The sequence below is a fragment of the Podarcis pityusensis genome, assembly GCF_964106645.2.
Source record: "Podarcis pityusensis genome assembly, chromosome: 7".
NCBI lineage: Eukaryota > Metazoa > Chordata > Lepidosauria > Squamata > Lacertidae > Podarcis > Podarcis pityusensis.
Window position 1 is genome coordinate 50643787 of NC_138031.1, and position 20663 is coordinate 50664449.

The following is a 20663-nucleotide window of genomic DNA, read 5'->3' on the forward strand; positions in this document are numbered from 1 at the left end:
GGTATCTGGTTGGCCACTGTGAGAACAGTACTAGACTGGATGGCATCTTGACCCGATCCAGTTGGACTCTTAGGTTTTTAAACAATCTTGAGATTGGGATGTTTTATTGCCACCCTAGGCACCTTTGGGAGGAAGGGATAAACAAACAAACAAGTGTTCAGATGTGAGAATAATTTTGCAATAGCAATCAATTCCCTTTACTGATCATATTTTTCAGTACTAGCTACATTACTCTCAGCAGAATATCCCTTTTTACTTTAAAATCAGGAAGGAGAGGTGGTTTAGTTCTCCATATATTGTTTGAGATATAAACAGAGAAGGTGTTGCAGCCAAATCTAATTTAGCCCTCAGTTCTCTAAAATACTTTTTATTGAGTTCCTGGCCTCAATTTCTCTCAATGAGAGGCTGACCGAGATTTCTCCCCTCAAACAACCCCAAAATTCAGTGCATATTTTCAGCCCAAGGATTTATGCTGCAACTTGCTTCTTCTCTGTCAGTATCTGCATGAAAAGCATGCTGGCAGCAAGACAGCAGTGCAGAGCTCCTAGTTAATGTCCTGCCAAACAAAAACTTGAGAAAGTAAGCTTGAATATCCAATTTGGCAACTCAAACTCCCAAAGGAGCTACACTGCATTTCAGTTTGAAAAGCAAATTTGCCATATCAGCTGCTGTAGCTGCAGTGGTACAAAGTGACTGAACAGGCCTCTTTGATTTGCATCTGCAGTCAGTTGTTTTTTTAATTAACATGTATGATTTGGTAGTTATTAAACAACTTTCCCTGATGTATCTAAAATGCTACCTGCAAAATTTCCCAGTATAAGAAACATGATTTGAGAAATAATCTAAATCAACAAAACCCATGAATCTGCACTGTTCTGACAGGGCCAGCCCTAAGATGAGGCAGTGTGAGGCAGCTGCCTCTGGCAGCAGATGCTGAGATGCAGGGAGTGACCAGAGCTATGAGTGCCACGTGACCTACCCTGTACTCCCTATGCTAGTCTGCTGCCCTCAAGCGCAGTTCAGGACACTGTCCTTTCACCAATATTGCATCAAGATTCAACTTCCAATCTAATTGGCTTCTTATGTGCCTTGAGGGAGGGCACTACTTTGTCCTTCGCCTCAGGCAGCAAAATGTCTTGTACTGGCCCTGTGTTCTGAACAAAGTGGACAGAATACAAGCTCATGGGATGGTAGCTAATCAAGTCTTATTTAGTATAGACAAAGCAAAATCAATGGGAAAGTCAACCAAGTGCATTGATTCCAATGGTCTACTCTGAGTATGATTTAATTGGCAATAACCCTACACATATAGACACACGAGAGATAAACATTGTTATTAAACAAGAATGATAAAATCTAATATAAAGTTAGAAATTCCATAAGGAATAGTATTTCCTCTCAACTCATATCCATTTAAAATATCACCTATGAGCTTGAACTCTTTTAAAATTTATGAGCCATCAAACTTTCAACCTGACCTTGCTTTACGAAATATATCTCTTAAAGTTAACAGTTAACAACCAAAACTAATGGTGGGTCACAGAAACTGCAGTTTGACACAGTTGATAGAGAACACAGAATTTCCCCTTTGAACAATGAAGCAAGAAAATTGCATAGCATAATTTCAGGAGTTTTCTTAACATAACAATGCATAGTACCCATTATGGTTCATTAAAGTGAAACCATGTTTAGGATATGACAAGGTTATATGTTCCAAGTACCCAAAGGCTTAGGAAATGCATTTTTTAATGAGAAATGAATCCTTTTTTTGACATCAATGAACAGTAATGCACTCAAACTTTTATAAAACACTTGCTTCTGTCAGCAACAGATTCTGAAAGCACTTTTGAATATCAGCAGGGGGAAAGGGGGGTCTGGAAATTGTTAAATAAATATACAGCAACTTCTTCAGACTACTGAAGATTTATACTGCAATACTGTAAAGCTTTAAGATCAATGTGTCAAGAGGTTTGAGTTAGATTAGCAGGACTAGAAATATAATTCAAATTCATGGATGACCTGAATACTTTCAGTTCTAAAAGTCTGTGTAAAGAGTATTACATAAATTTGTATTGAGGTTTTAAGTATCTGAAGTTTTACATCAAACACTGTGGATGTATACTACATATCCAGAAACAGAAAAGATAGTCAAAGCTTAATCCAACACACTACCACCAGAGTCGTGCTCAATTTGTCATGCAGGAATTGCAGATACTCAAGGTTACCAAGATCTCTTCACCTTCAGGTGGAGCTTTTTATGGTTACTCAATAACATGGCATTGTGTATATGCTCATGTTATTCTTTGCTTCATCATATATCCCAGACATGAGACCATCCTCAGAGCCCCAGTTCTAGGGCAGATCCATGGTTATCTGCACAACTGGGAAAGGTATAGGTAACTGGCATATTTCAGTAGCTATCACCCATATAAACCTGTTAGAAAAGTACATATAGCCACATGCATTTCTTTAATGCAAAGTAAATGCTAACATGAACATACAGATTGATGTATTAATCTTTTCCCCCCATCACTGAAGGAATTATCCATGCCTGACTGAGAGAAGGTAAACTGACAACACTAAATAAATACAGTAGAACAATTCATATCCACAAAGCTGCTACTCCCTCTTCAACTGTTCTGTATCTTGCTTCGATTGTATCTGTCATAGCTAAAATATGTAGTATCAACATATTTTGGTGGTAAAGAAGATTGGTCTGAGTTCAGGACTAAAGAGCCAACTCTCTTCCCCACGGCTCCAGCTCACTCACAGTTCATAGCCCATACATATGTGGTAGGCTTTACTCCTTCCTGAGACTGACTGTAAAGAGGCTATCTAGAACTAAAAAAGAGAAAGAGAGAAAAGGGCATGGATGAGTGAAAGGGCAGTAAAGTAGCCCACATGCCTCCAACTATCTTCCTTACAGTGGTACTAAATTTGTTGCATACACCCTCAGTAATGAATGTGTTAATAAAATAGAACTGACACAAATATCACAACACAAAAAATGCCATCAGATACTACTACAGTGCAATGCTGCATAGTGCTACTCAATTGTTGCCACACAATACATGCATTAAGATGTTAATCTGGTTCAGATATGCAGACTTCTCTGTTAGGAGTTTGTAGGAAAGTGGAATGTGATGAAGGTGTGTGGGTTGGGGAGAAAATTACATCAATGCAGTGGTGAAATTCCTAAGAGGATTTGCATTGCAGTTATCGCATCTGTACTCTAGGCAAGCTGCTGAATAAAAAACAGAACAGAGCCAAAATAACATTCTCTGTCCCTTTAAAGACAGATATTTGAAGAATGGTAGGTTCAAATCAGCAAGCAAATAGCTTATGGAACTTCTACCAGCAAATGAGAATGATCTGCTATGAGTAGGGGTGCAAGCCTAACAATAGATTCACTGGGAAGACTGAGTTAAGATATAGTAGATCTCCAGCTCAGCCAGCAGGTTCACAGCTCTGTCATACTACGCTGGCATAAGTAACCAATCCTGGCTCAGACTGAGATACTCCAGTATAACTTTCTCATTGTAGTCCAGCTGGGGCTAAGCCAACTGACCTGAGACTGGCTGAACTAATGCCAGCACATGCCCTGAAAAATGGGCATTCCAGGTGAGTAGCGAGGGCAAGACCAGGCAAGGGAAGACTTATGCTGGATCCTAACGCCGTCCAGCTTGGTTACGTGACCTGGCAACCACCGGAACATACATCAGCAAAAAAGAGTGGTGCAAATCAGATGCTATTTTAAAGGCTTGTTTTCCCTGTGCCAGGCTTCAGGATGGAGTTTGGATCTGGTGCACTTTATGCTGACGTTATTTAAAGTGGCTTAATTACACTGGCTTCCCATATTTAGGACTACTCCCTAAGAGAGCGTGTCACAGGTACATAATCTATAAAAGGTAAAGGGACCCCTGACTGTTAGGTCCAGTCGTGGACGACTCTGGGGTTGCGGTGCTCACCTTGCTTTACTGGTCGAGGGAGCCGGCGTACAGCTTCCGGGTCATGTGGCCAGCATGACTAAGCCGCTTCTGGCGAACCAGAGCAGTGCACAGAAACGCCGTTTACCTTCCCGCAGGAGTGGTACCTATTTATCTACTTGCACTTTGACGTGCTTTCGAACTGCTAGGTTGGCAGGAGCAGGGACCGAGCATCGGGAACTCACCCCATCGTGGGGATTCGAACCGCCGACCTTCTAATTGGCAAGCCCTAGGCTCAGTGGTTTAACCTACAGTGCCACCCGTGTCACTGTTACATAATCTATAACCAGCTATAAATATGCTTTAGCAGCACACTATCCCTATAAAGGGTGTAGCAAAAATAATACCACAAAACTAATTCCACAGATCTACTTGTATGAAAAAACTGTGGACAAATTGTCTTTTTATGTGCAGCATTAGCAATGCACTCAAATATACTACAAATATCAATAAAATGCCTGAAGGCCAATAAAGTTCAAACAAGACACACTAGTAACAGACCCACAAATTAAAACTGGGTTGCAGTCAAATCCCTATAAAAGTGAGAAGTCTGACTGGGGGAAATTCAAAGAGCAGAAGGCACAGGTAAGAAGAGGTTGCTGAACACCTTCCCTCACTTTCCCTTTTCCCTGGAACCTCTTTTCCAGAGCCATTTTTCTCCCTGTGGTTACTTCCAGACCACCTGTTTCTTGAATCATTCATCCTAGTTTGTTTGTGGGGAGATTAGACAATGTGGCTATTTATTGAGCATTCATTCTAATCTATTATTTCGTAAAATTTATATATTGCTTGACTGTAGATAAAATCTCAAAGCAGTTGTTTGAACGGAGATTAGACAATGTTGCATCAAGCAAATACTTCCCCACATTTTCCAGTGTATCTCTCTATCACTTTCCCTTGTGGTAAAAAGTCCAATTTTGGAAGGAATTGGGTATGCTGTAAAAGTTCTCCAAATCAACTTTAAATGCATGGACTGAATTTGCCACTAAATGACTGAATCACACCTGAATATAGCAACAGTCTGGAAGCACTCTGAGACTGGAAGAAACTCTCACCAGTGAGTTAAAGAGAACCTCCTTTCATATGTTCCTTTTGCATTTTAAGCCATCTACTTCATTCCTGTTCCATAGGGAACTGGCACAATCAGTTAAAAAAACCACAGAAATACATTAGAACATATATTCATGTGCCAGACAAAAACATGTAACCAAGGCATCAAGCAAGTCTCCCTCCACAAGTGGGGAGCCACTGCAGGAAAGGCCCATTTTCAAGTCACAGAGGAGACCCACGAAGAAGAGCCTCTGATGATGATCCATAATACAACCATAGTATGTCATAGGAATCTATACTGTGTCCTTATACAGTTTTAATATGTGCAAAAGTCTAGAATTATCAGGAAATTTCATGTGAGAAATAAATATATGCAACCCAATGAAGTACTAAAGTATGCACTGAAGTCTGTTGAAATCAAAAGGGTTAAGCAAACATTATGTGTGTTGGAGATAATGTGACCAGTGTTTGAACTACAACTGTCAGTATTGCAGTTAAAAGGTACTAAACAATATAAATAACAATATCAGATAACCAGTCTGTACCTTCATGACATCTCGATAAGAATGTATAACTTCAACGTCTCCCTTGTCATTTTCTTCTTCTACTCCTTCATCCAGAGCCTCATAACCTTCATCTTTGCTCCCATCTGCTTCTACTGTGTTGGTCATATGATCAATAAGCTGTTCCAAGGGGGGGCTTAGCTCTCGCTCTTCATTCTCCTTCAAGCCATAGTCCAGTGCTTTATAAATAATAATTCCCAATGATTCTATTACCTGAAAAGAAGGATTACATCATATTAGATATATTGGTACTAATATTTTGCTACTATTAACTGCTACAATATCAACCATGAAATACATTTTCTGTTATATCACTGTTAAACAGGAAGATATCAAATATAGCACAAAAATGGAAATATCAGTATTAATGAGATGCCAATATTCAAACTCTCTAAATCCTGCTCCTTGTGAGGGTTGTTTTGAAACCACAAGAAAAGAATGAGGTACAGTGGTGCCTCGCAAGACGAAATTAATTCGTTCCGCGAGTTTTGTCGTCTTGTGATTTTTTTCGTCTTGTGAAGCACGGTGTCGGGAAAGTTTTGGAAAAGCTTCAAAAATCACCAAAGTCTTTAAAAACCTCAAAAAAGGCTACCACACCACGTTCTATGAGTTGCTCCTCGAAGTCAAGTCGCAACTGTATTAACAGTGTTAAGAAAAAGGAAACAAACTTGCAAGATGTTTCCGTCTTGCGAAGCAAGCCCATAGCGAAAATCGTCTTGCGAAGCAGCTCAAAAAACAAAAAACCCTTTCGTCTAGTGAGTTTTTTGTCTTGCGAGGCATTCGTCTTGCGAGGTACCACTGTATGTTAGTGTATGCATTTAATGTTTACACCTTGAAAACTAAGACAATGTAACGATGTTGAGCTTATTAAGGTAATAAGAAATACGATGTACACTATAATTCACAGAAAACAAATGGTTACTTTTTTATATAGCATGTTCAGCAAACATACATTAATATTAAAATGTAGTATGACTTTTACTGGAGTAACAGCCTTTGTGCCATTTCAGCAGCACTCTTTCTATGGGATTTCCCCTGTGCAGGGCCAGTCCACTCATGAGGCAAGGTGTGGTGACCGCCTCAGGTGGCAGAATCCACAGGGGCACCAGATCCCAATCTAGGGCTTTATTCTTCCCCTTGTTCCTGATGTAGATGTTCACTCACCCTTTCCACTCTGGTGGGAAGGGGGGCACCATTTTGTGGTTCGTCTCAGGTGCCAAAATGTATTGGGCCGGCCCTGAACCTGTGAGCCCCAAACGGAAGAGGGGAAAGTTCTAGAATGGGTCCCTACAGCCAAGTGGGGACACCCAGAGGCATACATAAAAAACACTGTTTATTACCATTATTATTAGAATTCCAGACTCACTTGCAAAAGCACACTGCCCCAAACCTACAGGATTAAGGGGTGGTCAGGAAACAAACATGGGTAGCAGAAAGTAGCATGCAGAAGCAAGCTTTTAGCAATAGTTAGCCTAAAGAAGAACATGATTGCTCTAACTTTCTGTTCTCCAGCTAGGATCTGAAAGTGATGGGGTCGTGACGAATTGGATTTGGAAGACATGTCCTCTCAGTTGAACATCTTCCAAGTCCAGTTTTCCTCCCATAATAGGAAATGGCATCATGGGCTGAAGGGGTGAACATGTTCCAGACTTGAGCAACTTCATCTCAGCTATGAAGATGGCTTCCTAGGACCCTCTCCTGAGCCCAAGACAAGCACCTGCAATGGTTTCAAGGTTGAAACAAAATCATTGCAGGTGCTGAATATCTGCCATTGCAGCCCCTCTGTTCAAGCCAAGAAGAGAGATTGTGCTTGATTCCTTTGTAACCACTATTTTATGGACAGCTGGCACTGATATTTCACTCTCTCTGCTTCAGTTGCATTCTTCCAGCTGAGGGATGGACGTGCCCCAAACCACACCTTCTTTTGCTACAACTGACTTGCTTAATGGCAGGCTTGGTCTGGAAACATCTAGTTGGCACATTTTTCTGTTTGGTTTAATAAAGGTCATGCACTAAATGAATTATTTTTAGGAGAAGAATATGAGTAATATTGGTGATTTAATTCTCCTGAGAACTTTTACTTTTTGTCAGTCTGTTCCAGTAAATTTTATTGTTTATAGCCAATGGCCATCACAATACAGCATGAGCACAAATCACAAACTATAAAACAAAAGACATTTCATGCACCAGACCAGGACAAATTCTACAATATCTAAAATTTAAAAACATTCCTTCTAGTGAGCATCCCAGGGGTTTGGCACTTGCACTATCCAGAAAGGTTGCCCTTATTTTTCTTGCCACTAGTGCAAACAGTGCCACCCTATAGCTGATGCATTTCTGTGATTTCCAGTCATATCACAGACAGTATATGTTTTCTAAAATGAACTTTTAAAAACTATTTTTATTTTTCAGTCATTTTGAAACACGTGTTAATGTTTATAATGCATGCCATTCTCCCTCACTTATTACATATAACAGGGCATTGTCTGTGTGCTTGCCCTCTTCCTGAGCTTGTCCATGTTCATAATTAAAGTGACAAAGCTCCAAGGCATAGCTGTACTTATAAACATTAAAAAGGCTGTTTTTCTGCCACACTTGTAATTATCTGACTTTTCCTTGGAGCTGGTAATCTCTTTATAAGTCTGAGGCCCAAATAAGTCTGCGGTCAAGAAGAGTCAGAGTAGCTCCAAATATATTTGTGTAAGTTTCTAAGGAGTGGGATATAATCTGTAATACCAAGTACCCTTCACCCTGCTGTGTTAAAGGACCTGCCAAGTTGATTCACCTACACTTGATTCTTACGTTGTTTGAAAACTAAGGCTGCGTATGTGCCATACATATAAGCACATCACACCCAACGGAATAAAAGGAACTGTAGTTTGTTAAGGGTGCTGGGAATTATAGCTCTGTGAGGGGTAAACTACACTTCTTAGGATGGGGGGGTGCGGTTAATGTATGGTGTGCACACTGCTTAAGTTTTCTAAGTTGCAGAAAAATTATACCACAGCAAAAGCAGTCACAAACATTCTATTAAAACCAATCAAATCATTCTTCTGCCTAGCCCTCCATTTATCTGTTATACATGTCAAAGGAGGTAGCAGGCAGACCAGTCCCGCATACTATGTTTGTGCATTCAGCAGACTATCAGAAATGAGAGTACAGTGGTACCTCGGGTTAAGTACTTAATTCGTTCCGGAGGTCCGTTCTTAACCCGAAACTGTTCTTAACCTGAAGCACCACTTTAGCTAATGGGGCCTCCCACTGCTGCCACACCGCCGGAGCACGATTTCTGTTCTCATCCTGAAGCAAAGTTCTTAACCCGAGGTACTATTTCTGGGTTAGCGGAGTCTGTAACCTGAAGCGTATGTACAGTGGTGCCCCGCAAGACGAATGCCTCGCAAGACGGAAAACCCGCTAGACGAAAGGGTTTTCCGTTTTTGAGTTGCTTCACAGGACGAATTTCCCTATGGGCTTGCTTCGCAAGACGAAAATGTCTTGCAAGTCTTGAGATTTTTTCCCCGCTTTCCTCCCCCTTTATCTAAGCCGCTAAGCCTTTAATAGCCTTTTAGCAGCAAATCCGCTAAGCCGATAAGCCTTTAATAGCCGCTAAACCGCTAATAGCGCTAATCTGCTAAGCCGCTAATAGGGTTGCTTTGCAAGACGAAAAAACCGCTAGACTAAGACACTCGCGGAATGGATTAATTTCGTCTTGCGAGGCACCACTGTAACCTGAAGCATATGTAACCCGAGGTACCACTGTATAAGCAAATAATTTCTCTTTTATAATACAGTGGTACCTTGGGTTACATACGCTTCAGGTTACAGACTCTGCTAACCCAGAAATAGTGCTTCAGGTTAAGAACTTTCATCTTAAGACTGTGACCAGGTACAGTTTCCAAGGCTTCAACATCAACAAAAATAACTTTTATTCCTCCACCCACTAATGGTCTATTTATCATCTGGTCTAATGAAAAGTACTGGAGAACTTGAAAGGTTGCACATTATTTTGTGGTGTTTTGGATGGCCTAATAAGGGTATTGTCCTAACATTGATAATGTAACACAGCAGCCCTACAGATGAATTGTTGTTGTTTAATAACAGAATTAACTTCCATTTAGGAGTGTTTTCATGCATTCACAGGTGTGTGATAAAACACTACAGAGGAGCAAGTCACACAATCTAAAGAGTCAGATTTTTCAGGTTGTGGTCCTATGTACTTGAGAGTTAGTCCCACTGAATTCAATGAGGCTAATTGACAATGTAATCCTATATATATCTATTTAGAAGTAGAGCAGATATGTATAGGATTACCATGTCATTTTGAATGTCCATGACATTGCTAAGCAGTGGTGCATCAATAAAACTGCTGGCATATTTGCAAAGCTAAGCCAAGCCGGTACAGTTTCAAATTGGATGGGAGACTGCATTCAGATTCCTGTAATGCAGGGGGTTGGTCTAAATGACCCTTGGGGTTCCTTACAACTCTACAATTCTATGATTCTATATTAAAAGACTTATTTAATGCATCACTGAGATAACAATTTACCCCTCCCCATATGAACTGAACCAGACCCTGAGATCATCATTTGAGGCCATTCTTCTTGTGCCTCCTCCATGAGGGGTCCAGAGGGCAGCAAATTGAGAAGGGGCCTTTTCTGCACTGGCTCCCCATTTGTGGAATATTCTCCTTGGGGAGACTCACCTGACACCTTTGTTACATACTGTTAGGTACCAAGCAAAAACGTTCTTCTTATCCCATACCTTGGGCTAATTAAACAATCTATGGCCTTTTAAAACTGTTTATGTATTTGGGGGGAGCATTGTTTTTGTTTGTTACTATGGTATGTATTTTTGTATTTCTATATTGTAAACTGCCCTGTGATCCTTGGATGAAGGGCGGTATAGAAATTTAATAAGTAAATAAAATAAATACATTTAGTTTATTCCAAAGCCAAAATAATCAAAACAGCAATTCCAGTAGCACAGACATTATTCTCTTTGTTGGCACATCACTTTTCTTCAACATCCTTGAGAACAGTATGCACAGGGGGAATTGATCTTTGTTTAAACTCTTCGGCTGAAGGACTGTTAATCTTTCTGTTTGGAAAGTACTCATGTGAACTCCCTCAGTAAACCAAGAAACAAGTTTTATTAGAAAGGAGGAGTTATGAAAATATTTAAAGTGCGTTACTTTCTTGGTTTATTACCTGTTTAATCTTACTACCTGTTTAATGCAGTCAGATAATTAGAGTGTTTCATCTAGTGCAAAGTTCACTGACATATTTTTTCAGTTTCTGTGCAACATATATCTATGCTAACACTAACTACGACAGAAAGCGAACATTTTGGGAGATAAACATATCTTGTACCTCTTTTTAAGGTATGTCTGCAGTGATTAAAATTCCTAGTATTACTGTGAGTTAGTCCAAACTGAGTGCAATGAGCTGACATATCGGTCATCATATCATGGATTAGCTGAGCAAATGCAACAAGCTGCGGTACAACCAAAGAAGGATATTCAGATTGTTGACAGGCACAGGAATCTATCTGTACTGGATTACAAAAAAGTAGTAATGCTACCAGTGCTATTTACACTCAAATGCACAAAGTCACATTATTCATAAACTAGTGTGTCTGTATCCTTTATCAGGCAGTGAAGAATGTGGACACTGGCATAATCTTGTCTCCACGAAAAACAACCTTTACAGTTTTTAAAAGCAGATTAGTAGATATGTAGTTGCAAATATACCATTTCAATGTCTCCTAAAAATCCACAAGTGATGGGATAAGATCTTATTCAGTGGTAAGGCAGAACATAAATTTGCTCCTTGTTCTGCTGAACAACAAGCAATTTTAAGTCCAAAAGAGTTTAAAAAACATGATCTGTCTACTTGGGAAAGTGAGTAAGCGACATAGGAATGAGAAAGTAAATGGGAATACCAAGCAGAAGGCACACAGCTTCTGGTATGCACAGCAGGTATTTGTTGAACAGTTACACCTAACTAGCAGACTTAAACCTACCTTGCATCCAAATTTCTTCTCACAACTTCCTAGTGAACTTTACAACTCTACTTAATCTCCTTTATGGTGTGTGAGCAGAAAGAGCTAATCCTTTTATTTAAAATTAAAAGTACACATTTTGTTATTTAAAATGGTACAATGAGAGATCATAAAAAGTAGCAGCCATTAAGCAGCGTAAAGTCATATAAAGTCATATAAAGACCAGCAGAACACAAAAGTCATATAAAGACCAGCAGAACTGGACACTAGATAGAACAGAGGCAGCTTTCATTGAATGTCGTATAAATAGTAAGGACTACAAAAAACAAACTTCTTAAAAAAGAAACATCAATTAATATGAAAGCACCAAAGGATATCAAAACAAGTCAATTAACTAAGCTGCCTCTGGGGCCTCAACTCGTTTGATATTTTAAATATCAATGAATAATTCCAGCTCCTGAATTATAGAACACAGAACAGTTTTTGTTTTGTTTTGTTTTTTTGTTTCATTTCATTTCACTAATCCTTCTGTGTGAATTATTTTCTAAGATGATAAGGAGCTGTCTTCCATTGTGGTGGTCTAAAAGTGACTGCAGAATAACACAGTAGTACGACTTCTCAATTTTTAGTTCTCAGACAGAGGTCTTTCTCAACCAGAAATCCGTTAACTGGCAGTGCTAGGATTAAATCTAAAACTTGTGAATATAAAACAGATGCTCTACTTCCAACTTATTGCTCCTGTAATGTGGTCCTAGTACAAGCTCTGTAAATGATGCCATAGCAGACCAAAATGTGGGGAAATTATATTTAACACTGTGTGTACTCCTCAAAATGGCTGCTTTTCTTGCTTTCTGTTCTCTGCTTCTATTCTTGAGAAATGTTTGTCACTATGCACCAACTCACTGAATGCCTAATATATCAGGCCACATCATTTTATCAATATGTCACTCACCTTCTTAACAATTTTGTTGAACAAGTCACGATTTCTATTTTACAAAAATAGGTTACTGCTAAGGTTGAACTGAAATCAAAATAACACTGTAATGTCCAATAATCCACCTGCTGGACATATTCACTTGAGAATTGCTCCTCTACATAATTGGCCAATTACGAACATTCACATAAAATACTAGTCAGTATGCTTAGCTGTTTTCTGCAAAAAGCTATGACAAAACATTCCATGGAATTATCTGCATTCACTGAAGCTAGAATTAGCCTGAATTTACAGATGAACACACAACACTCAATTACTTTCATTTTGGGGATGACTTTGACTGAAATCTAGTAATGGCTCTGAAATAGTAAATAAATGATAAGCTTAAAATAAAATTTATTTGGTCTTTCTAGAACAGATTTTCCCTTCCTTTTTTTAGTTAGCCAGCTAGGATAAGAGACATCCCTTTGTTGAGTATGAATAGAATTAAGAATACCTCCCTGCACAACTATAGTGAGAGGCAGTGTAAAAGAAATAAATACGGCAACAAGCACAATACGGTATTTTAAAACAAATATAAAGAGATTTAAGGTGAGGCTAGTAGTAGCATGAAGCAAGTTCCTTAAGGTGAGAGGTGTAAGTTGCTGTACTGATTGAAGGCAGTGACCATAGTTCTATCAAATTTAATATATATGTACATGGTCAATTGCCAAAAATATCCAACAGCCTCGTTTCACTTCAAAAGAGGAAACTTCCCCAAACTGAGGGGATTGGTAAAAAGGAAGTTGAAAGGCAAAGTTAAGAGGATCAAATCTCTCCAAAAAGCTTGGAAGTTGTTTAAAACCATAATATTAGAAGCTCAGCCAGAATGTAAACCACAGATCAGAAAAGGTACCACCTGAGTCAAGAAGCTGCCGGTGTGGTTAGTTAATGAGCAGAGTCAAAGAAGCTATTAAGGACAAGAAGGTTCCCTTTAGAAAATGGAAGTATTGTTCAAAAAGGAGGAAAAAAGTAATACAAATGCTGGCAAACAAATTGAATCAGACAATAGGGGGTGCTAGAAAAAGAATTTAAGGAGCACACAGTTAAACTATAAAATTTTAGGGAGTCCCGCAGGGATGTGTTAGGATCTTTGGATGACAAGTGAGGCAGAGGTGTGCTAACAGAGGAAAAGAGATGGCAAAGAAGCTGAATGAAGGTGCAGTCTTCACAGCAGAATATATAGGGCAGCTCCCAGCGCCTGAACTGACTTTCACAGGAAAAAAGGCAAATAGTGGCGACAAAAGATGCAATTTTAGGTCTTCCTAACAAAATAAAAACAGACAAATCATACGGTCTGGATAGCATCCACCTGAGAGTATTTAAAGAACTCAAATGTGAAATTGATGTTCTTCTAACAAAATTATGTAATTTGTCCTTAAGATTAGCCTCCATACCAGAGGACTGAGGAGGCCAATATAACACAAACTTTCAAAAAGATATCCAGGGGAGATCATTGAAATTACAGGCTTGTTTGCTTAACATGTGTTCTGGGGGAACTGGCTGAAAGCATTGCTAGATAAAGAACTACCAAGCATGCAGAAGTACAAGTCTTGCTGAACAGATGCATAGCTGTCAACTTTTCCCTTTTCTTGCAAGGAATCCTATTTGGAATAAGTGAATTTCCCTTAAAAAAGGGGGAAAGTTGACAGCTATGAGCAGATGCTGGGAATTGCAAGTCGGGAGAGCACCATTCAGGTCCTATTTGAGGGCTTGCCAGTGGCACCTGGTTGGCCACTGCAGTGAACACTAGCTATAGATGATTCGTCCTATGTAATAATGTTCAAAATAAAAAGCAAAATGTGTTCTACAAACTTTCATTAAAAAAGGCTGTCCCAAGCAGCTTCCATCATCTGCATGGCATTCATTAATAAAACTGTATTTATAATACATTACATAATTTAACTGAATGAGGATTTTGCTCTGTGCTGATAAAAAAAACCTGGAAAATCCTTAATGCTGCTAGGGAATCTGCTTAACGCTATGACATGATGTTATATTACTTAACTGTCCTAAATCAAGTAGGGGATCAAGTTGTAATTTCAGATAATTCAGAGAACCAGATTATTATTTCTTGGTTTGTGCAATCATAGCCAACACTTTGTTGCTTACAAACAACATTAACAATTAATTTTATCATTACAATACTAAACATTCAACTACTAAGGGTATGTTTTGCATTATCAATTTTACATTAGTGACTGGATACTTAATACACTGTTATAATATTCACTGTAACTAGATAGGATGTGACACATCATTTCTAGTATCAGGCCATTGCAGTAGTTTCATTTTAAATCTCATAGTTGCTAAGTATTGCATAAGAGTTGGATAATTTCCTGAAACTTTCCCCACTACAACAATGTAAAAAATCTAGTGGGAGTTTGTTTTTCCTAAAATATGTTAGTGATGTAAAAAGCTAATTAAAATTGAACTGTGTCCTAACAGTGTAAACATTAGAAAAGTTCACAGTGTCAGCTATATCCAAGAACATATGAAACGACCCTGAATCTTGAAAAATTATTAGAACAGAATATTTTATTTCTGTCATATCATGAATGGCATCCAAAGCCACAACAAATATTTTGAAGCTTATGGTTATATTATAAATTATGACTACATTATAAATGTGATGTAATGTCATGTTCTCAGTCTCTTGGAAGAAAGCATTATATCACTATTGCTATTCCCCATATAGGTTACCATTACTTTGCAGCCTACTGGTGCTGGATCTGTACTAAGTGCATAAACTGAACAAGTCTCTCACATCTGAAAAGGCCCTAAATGAATTACTTCTTATGTTGGGCAAGTGGATTATTGCAAGTAAAAAAATATAAAGGAAGCTTTATATATACAGCATTTCAAACAAAGTAACCCCTATGGTTTTGTGTGAGTTTTTAATGAAACGCATCATAAGAGTTACATATAAGATTTGACTTTTCTGTGAACCAGTTTTGACTATTAAATATTGTTGTAGGATGTTTAGTGAGATATAAACTTTCACCCCTACAGCTTGAATGGATGGCCAGCCGAAGGGTATTCAAGGTCATAGAAAACCCCCCTGATCAGAGTAGCCATCAATTCTATTTTAACAGTATAATCATGGATTTTAAACAGCAGTTGTCTGTTCCCAGCATTAATCCAGTCTTTCACTTTATCCCCAACATCCCGAGGAATGATAGTATCTGAATAGTAAGCAAAGTCACTGGAGGCATAAGGATGAATGGGTGCCTAGTAAACAGGATGAATGGGTGCCTAACAAGTCAGATGGATGAATAATCTCCTTGCAGGATGAAGCTGAAAGTGCAACACTTCATGATTGCTAAAGATAAGCAGCTGACTGCCCTAATTAAATTGAAGAATAATGGAAGGAGGCACTAGATAATACGCTCTATTGCCTTTGCAGCCCTTGCAATTGGATATTAGATGGTTAGAGAAAACAAGTCCCCATGCCTTTTTCACAAGAAAATACTATTTCTGAATCACTGGTGTTGAATGTTTGAACAATTCACTTGAAACTGTCAGTTCTTTGTTAGTCTAGGCATGAAGATTATAATATACCTGAACACCTTATTTATTATTTATTTCAGCTATTTATATATCACTGAATCAACAAAGTTTCTAAGCCATGTGCAATAAGATTTCAAAAAGCATACAGTGGATAAAACAATAAAAATTAATCATACAAAAAGAAAACTTACATAAAATGCCTGCTAAAACAGAATGTTTGCTTGTGGCCTGCAAATAACATAGTCTTTGATTTCTGGACAAACCTGTGTTTTATTCAGAAACAAATTAGCAGCCTCATAGTTTTAAGTAAATAAAATAAACAATAGTCATTTGTGCAAAGAATCAAACCTGAAACAAATAAAATTATTCTTTATAACTGAAAATCCAGTAGTGATGAATTAAAATAGTATTTTTAAAATCCAATGCATGGCACAGCTAATTATGTCGTTACAAAAACTAATTAAAATAGCATTTGCAGTCACAAAGCACATACTTTTTAAGATCTCAGATAAAGCATACTTCTGACACATCAGCAGCATTTGCACCATACAAAAATGCTTTGGCAAACAACGAGAAAGAGCACTCTACCACAGACATAGCTAGAAGTGCAGCACTGAAGAAAAGTCTGCTGTACAAATAGCCAATTGTAATTAATGCACAATGACTAGCCTATGAGATACAATCTCAGGAGATCTACACCTGTTCTTCAGGATTTTGATCTGTCAAGCTCATATGTCTCTTAGGCTGGTTGCAACATGAATCCAACAGCATTCAGCTAACTACACAGGGGAGGATGCCCTCCTGCCCAACACCCTTACTATTTCATTTCCAAACGAAACTAAACGAAATACAATAATGCATATATAATATAGGGTCACCTCTAATAGTGTCAGCCTGCCGGTATAATGGATTTCTGCCCAAGCAAATGGAACTTCCCCTTCCTCTCTTCTGCCATGAGGCCCTCATCCCCACCCAAATCATCAAGATTCTTCATCTCCAAAATGCTTTCATATAAACATAATGTCTTTTACCATGTAACTGTGGAAGTTCATGTATCAAATAAACATGTTGAACTTGGGAAGCTTTCCCTCTTTTAATTTCAACTTTTGCAAAAGTTACATCTGATTGTACATTAAAAATAGTGGAGATGCTAGAGCTGGTTAAATATGAAATTTAGTAATCTACTGTGTCAGTACACAAGCACAATTAAATGCCAGCAACTCCCACTTCTATCACAGAATGCCTGCTTCTTAAGCAATGGATTGGATCATGCCTACAATTTCTATTATCCAATTACAATTATTCAAACTTTTAAAGCAAATAATTGTCCTTCAGCTAAGGTGGGGAAAAATATATTAACTTGTTCAATTTAGGATTTTATTTTGAAGGATACATCTCTCTCTATACATGTCCGCACTTGATGGAACAGATAAGTACTCCACACTTGGGTTTGTTTATCTAACTACATGAGAACTTAATATATGTTATTTAATAAGCATGGAGTAGGTCAAGTCAAGTGGGTTCATGGACAAATGGGCTGCTGAGCTGTAAGAAGACCCTTGCTAATTCAGGCCAAAGGTCCATCTAGTCCAGAGTTCTTTTATCACAATGACCAACCAGACACACACCTCATTTGTGATTGCCAGCAACTAGTATTCAGGAGCATTCCGCAGAGGGAAAGAGTGGCTGATCACTGTACCTTCTGCAGCTGCCACTTCAGAGACATCATTGTCTCTGAAATTGTGTCTACAAAACTATGCTGCAACCAACTTTTTAAACACAAAGTTCATGAATATACACAAAATTGTAATATCCCAAATAGTGCACATTATAGGTTTCTACACCCATTATTTAGGGACCCAGAACAATTCTTATGCAAGCCTTTTTTTACCCTACACTGTAGTTCACAATATATTTTCTATTTTTAGCCTATAATTATGTACATAACCTTTTATAAACTTTACCACTTACGAGCTTCAGTCCTGCATATGATGATAAAAATACTACCCTAGTCATATTGCATAGTAAACAGCTTTTGTATTAAGATTTCTCAGACAGTTTTGGAAATAATGATTGAAGGTTCTCTTTGCCCTTGAGAGTACTAGAGCTGCCTTTCCAACTGAACCATGAAAGTACTTTGGCTGGGCTACCTCAGTTATTTGTCACATTCTGTCCTACTGTACATATTTTCAAAGGCCAAGCAGAATGTTTGTGCTATAAATGCTGAAGAAAAGAACAAAAACTTGTATTGTACACTGCCATTTTATTAAACTGAATCTTTAATTTAATGTATGTTACTGGCCTAAAACTTTGTTTTGCCTTCCATGGAGGTTTGCCCCCTGTTCCTCATTAAACAGCGAAGTATTCCTTGAAATAAGGAACACGAGGCAAGCCCAAGCATTTTTTGCAAACTCCCAAGAAAAAAAATCTCAAAACTGAATTGTTCTATTTTACTATTACATTGTACAGACCATAGATGATGATTAATAATTGTATCTATTAATCCTACAATATGTTTATTATTATTATTATTAATAATAATAATAATAATAATAATTGCCACCCACAAATACTAAGCTGCATTTCTCTGATCTTAAAAAGGTGCAGTGGGTAAGGGACAGAAGCTGAAGCCCACAAAATGGCAGGCCAAGTCCTGAAAAGGCTAACAGCAGTCAAGAGCAGTCAAGAGTGATAAGACAGACGAAGAAACCAGAAGGAAGGAAATTACATAGTAATTTGAAATAACTATTCAAAACATTTGCTGCAGGTGTCATTGACAGACTATACCTATTTTGCTTTTGAGCATGATATAAGAATATAAGAAAACCTTGATGGATCAGGACAGAGGCCCACCTAGTCCAGCACAATGTTCTCACAGTGGCCACCCAAACACCTATGAGAAGCATGCAAACAGAACATGGGCATAACCCACAATTCCCAGAAACTGGTGTTCAGAGCCATACTGCTTCTGACAGTGGAGTTACAACATACTGTCACAGTGCTGGAGGAATGGACATCCTGAGTAAACAGCTAACACTTTATTGTCAGAAGTACACTTACATGTTAGCAAAAGGCATGTCTATCAGGCCTAAGTGTATCAGCTACTTCCAGGTGTGCACCCGATGAGGGAGTTGCTGAACAAAGAAGCCCTGCCCTCAACCTCCATTTATGTTGTTCTTGCCCCCCCCCCCCAGCTGCTTGCAAGCAGATAATGACTCCACCTGCGTGTAGCCTTTTGCTCTTCCTGCTTCAATCCTCTTCTGGTCCTGGGAGACAGTAGAGCAGGAGGTGGAGGCAGAAGGAGGAGGTGTGGAAGCCCTTTACACCAGCTTGACCTCTCTCTCTCTCCTCCTGCACCTGTTCTTCACTCTCCAATCTCACAGCTTCTCCTGCCTCTCATCTCCTGGCTGTTACTGGCTCCCCCAGATCACTGATCCCTTCCTCCAAGTCAGTCTCCAACCCCCCTTCTTCCGGTGCCCACTCACCCAAATCCAGCCACCACTCCTCAGTTTCTAGTCAGTCCCTGGCACATACCCATCATGGCAATAGCCTTATCTTTCATAAATTCATCTAATCTTCTAAAGCCAACTTAAGTTGATAGCCACATCTTGATAGCCACATAGTTAATTCCGTAGTGTGAAGTAGCATGTATTTTGTCTATCCTGAATCTTCCAAGACTCAGTTTCATTGGATGTCCCTGAGTCCTACTGTTATGAGAGAGGGAGAAAAACATCTATACCCACTTTCTCCACATCATGCTATTTCTTAAAAAAAAAAGTATTTCTATTCCACTCACATGGCAAGCTTATTTTTGTTTCTAAAAAAGAACTATCTTGAATTTTATGCATGATGTCATATGACAGGAGCTGCAGCAGTGAATAGTATGTTTTAAGGTCACAATGAATGATTTTCTATCTTTTCCAAGCTCTGGTAAAACACAGCTGATCTTTATTTCCAGAAAGTACAGAGATCTTCCCACCACTATTAGTAATTCAGTGTATTTCTAGTGTATTAAAAATAGTGACAAAAACCAGGGGGCAGTTGCATATTAAATCTCAGCAGCAGCATAGCAAGCACAGGGCCATTGAGATACAGAAGCCAGCATATGAGTCAGAAACAATAACTATCCAAGTCCCTAAATCCTAGAAACTCAGTAGCCAAATCAATGCCTCCAAAGAAAACTGATTACTATCAAATACCCTTTTCACCAAAAGAGAGAACTCAGTCAACAGTAGCATTGTCACGTGAGAGAGCCCTTGAGGCAAGGTGGTAGAGATACAGATCAGCCACACAAGACTCCCAGTTTACCCTGACCGACAGGTGAGGGCAAAAGCTACAAAAACTCTGCCTGGAAAGAGGTTGGATCTTGTTCTTTATAGAAACTTTATATTCCCACACAGTGGCTAAAATGGTTTTTAATGTGGTGGAAATCCTATGTCCAAATTCTTGCAAAACTCACCACATTGTTCGAGCAAGTTACCATCACTCACTCAACCTCTCTTCCAGGGGTATTTTGAGGTTAAAATACCACTTTAAGCTCTATGGAGGAAGGGCAGGATACAACTGTATCAAATAATATGC

General features: G+C 38.7%; 1 protein-coding gene across 6 annotated transcripts in view; it reads right to left on the minus strand.

Moving 5' to 3' along the window:
* Positions 1–20663, minus strand: part of SPIRE1 (spire type actin nucleation factor 1) — an 80364-nt gene that overhangs the window by 47330 nt on the left and 12371 nt on the right. For all 6 annotated transcript variants that reach the window (XM_081014178.1, XM_081014174.1, XM_081014176.1 and 3 more), the window contains exon 3: positions 5582–5812. In XM_081014178.1, the coding sequence (XP_080870304.1) occupies positions 5582–5812 (231 nt within the window). The remainder of the gene's footprint in view (positions 1–5581; positions 5813–20663) is intronic.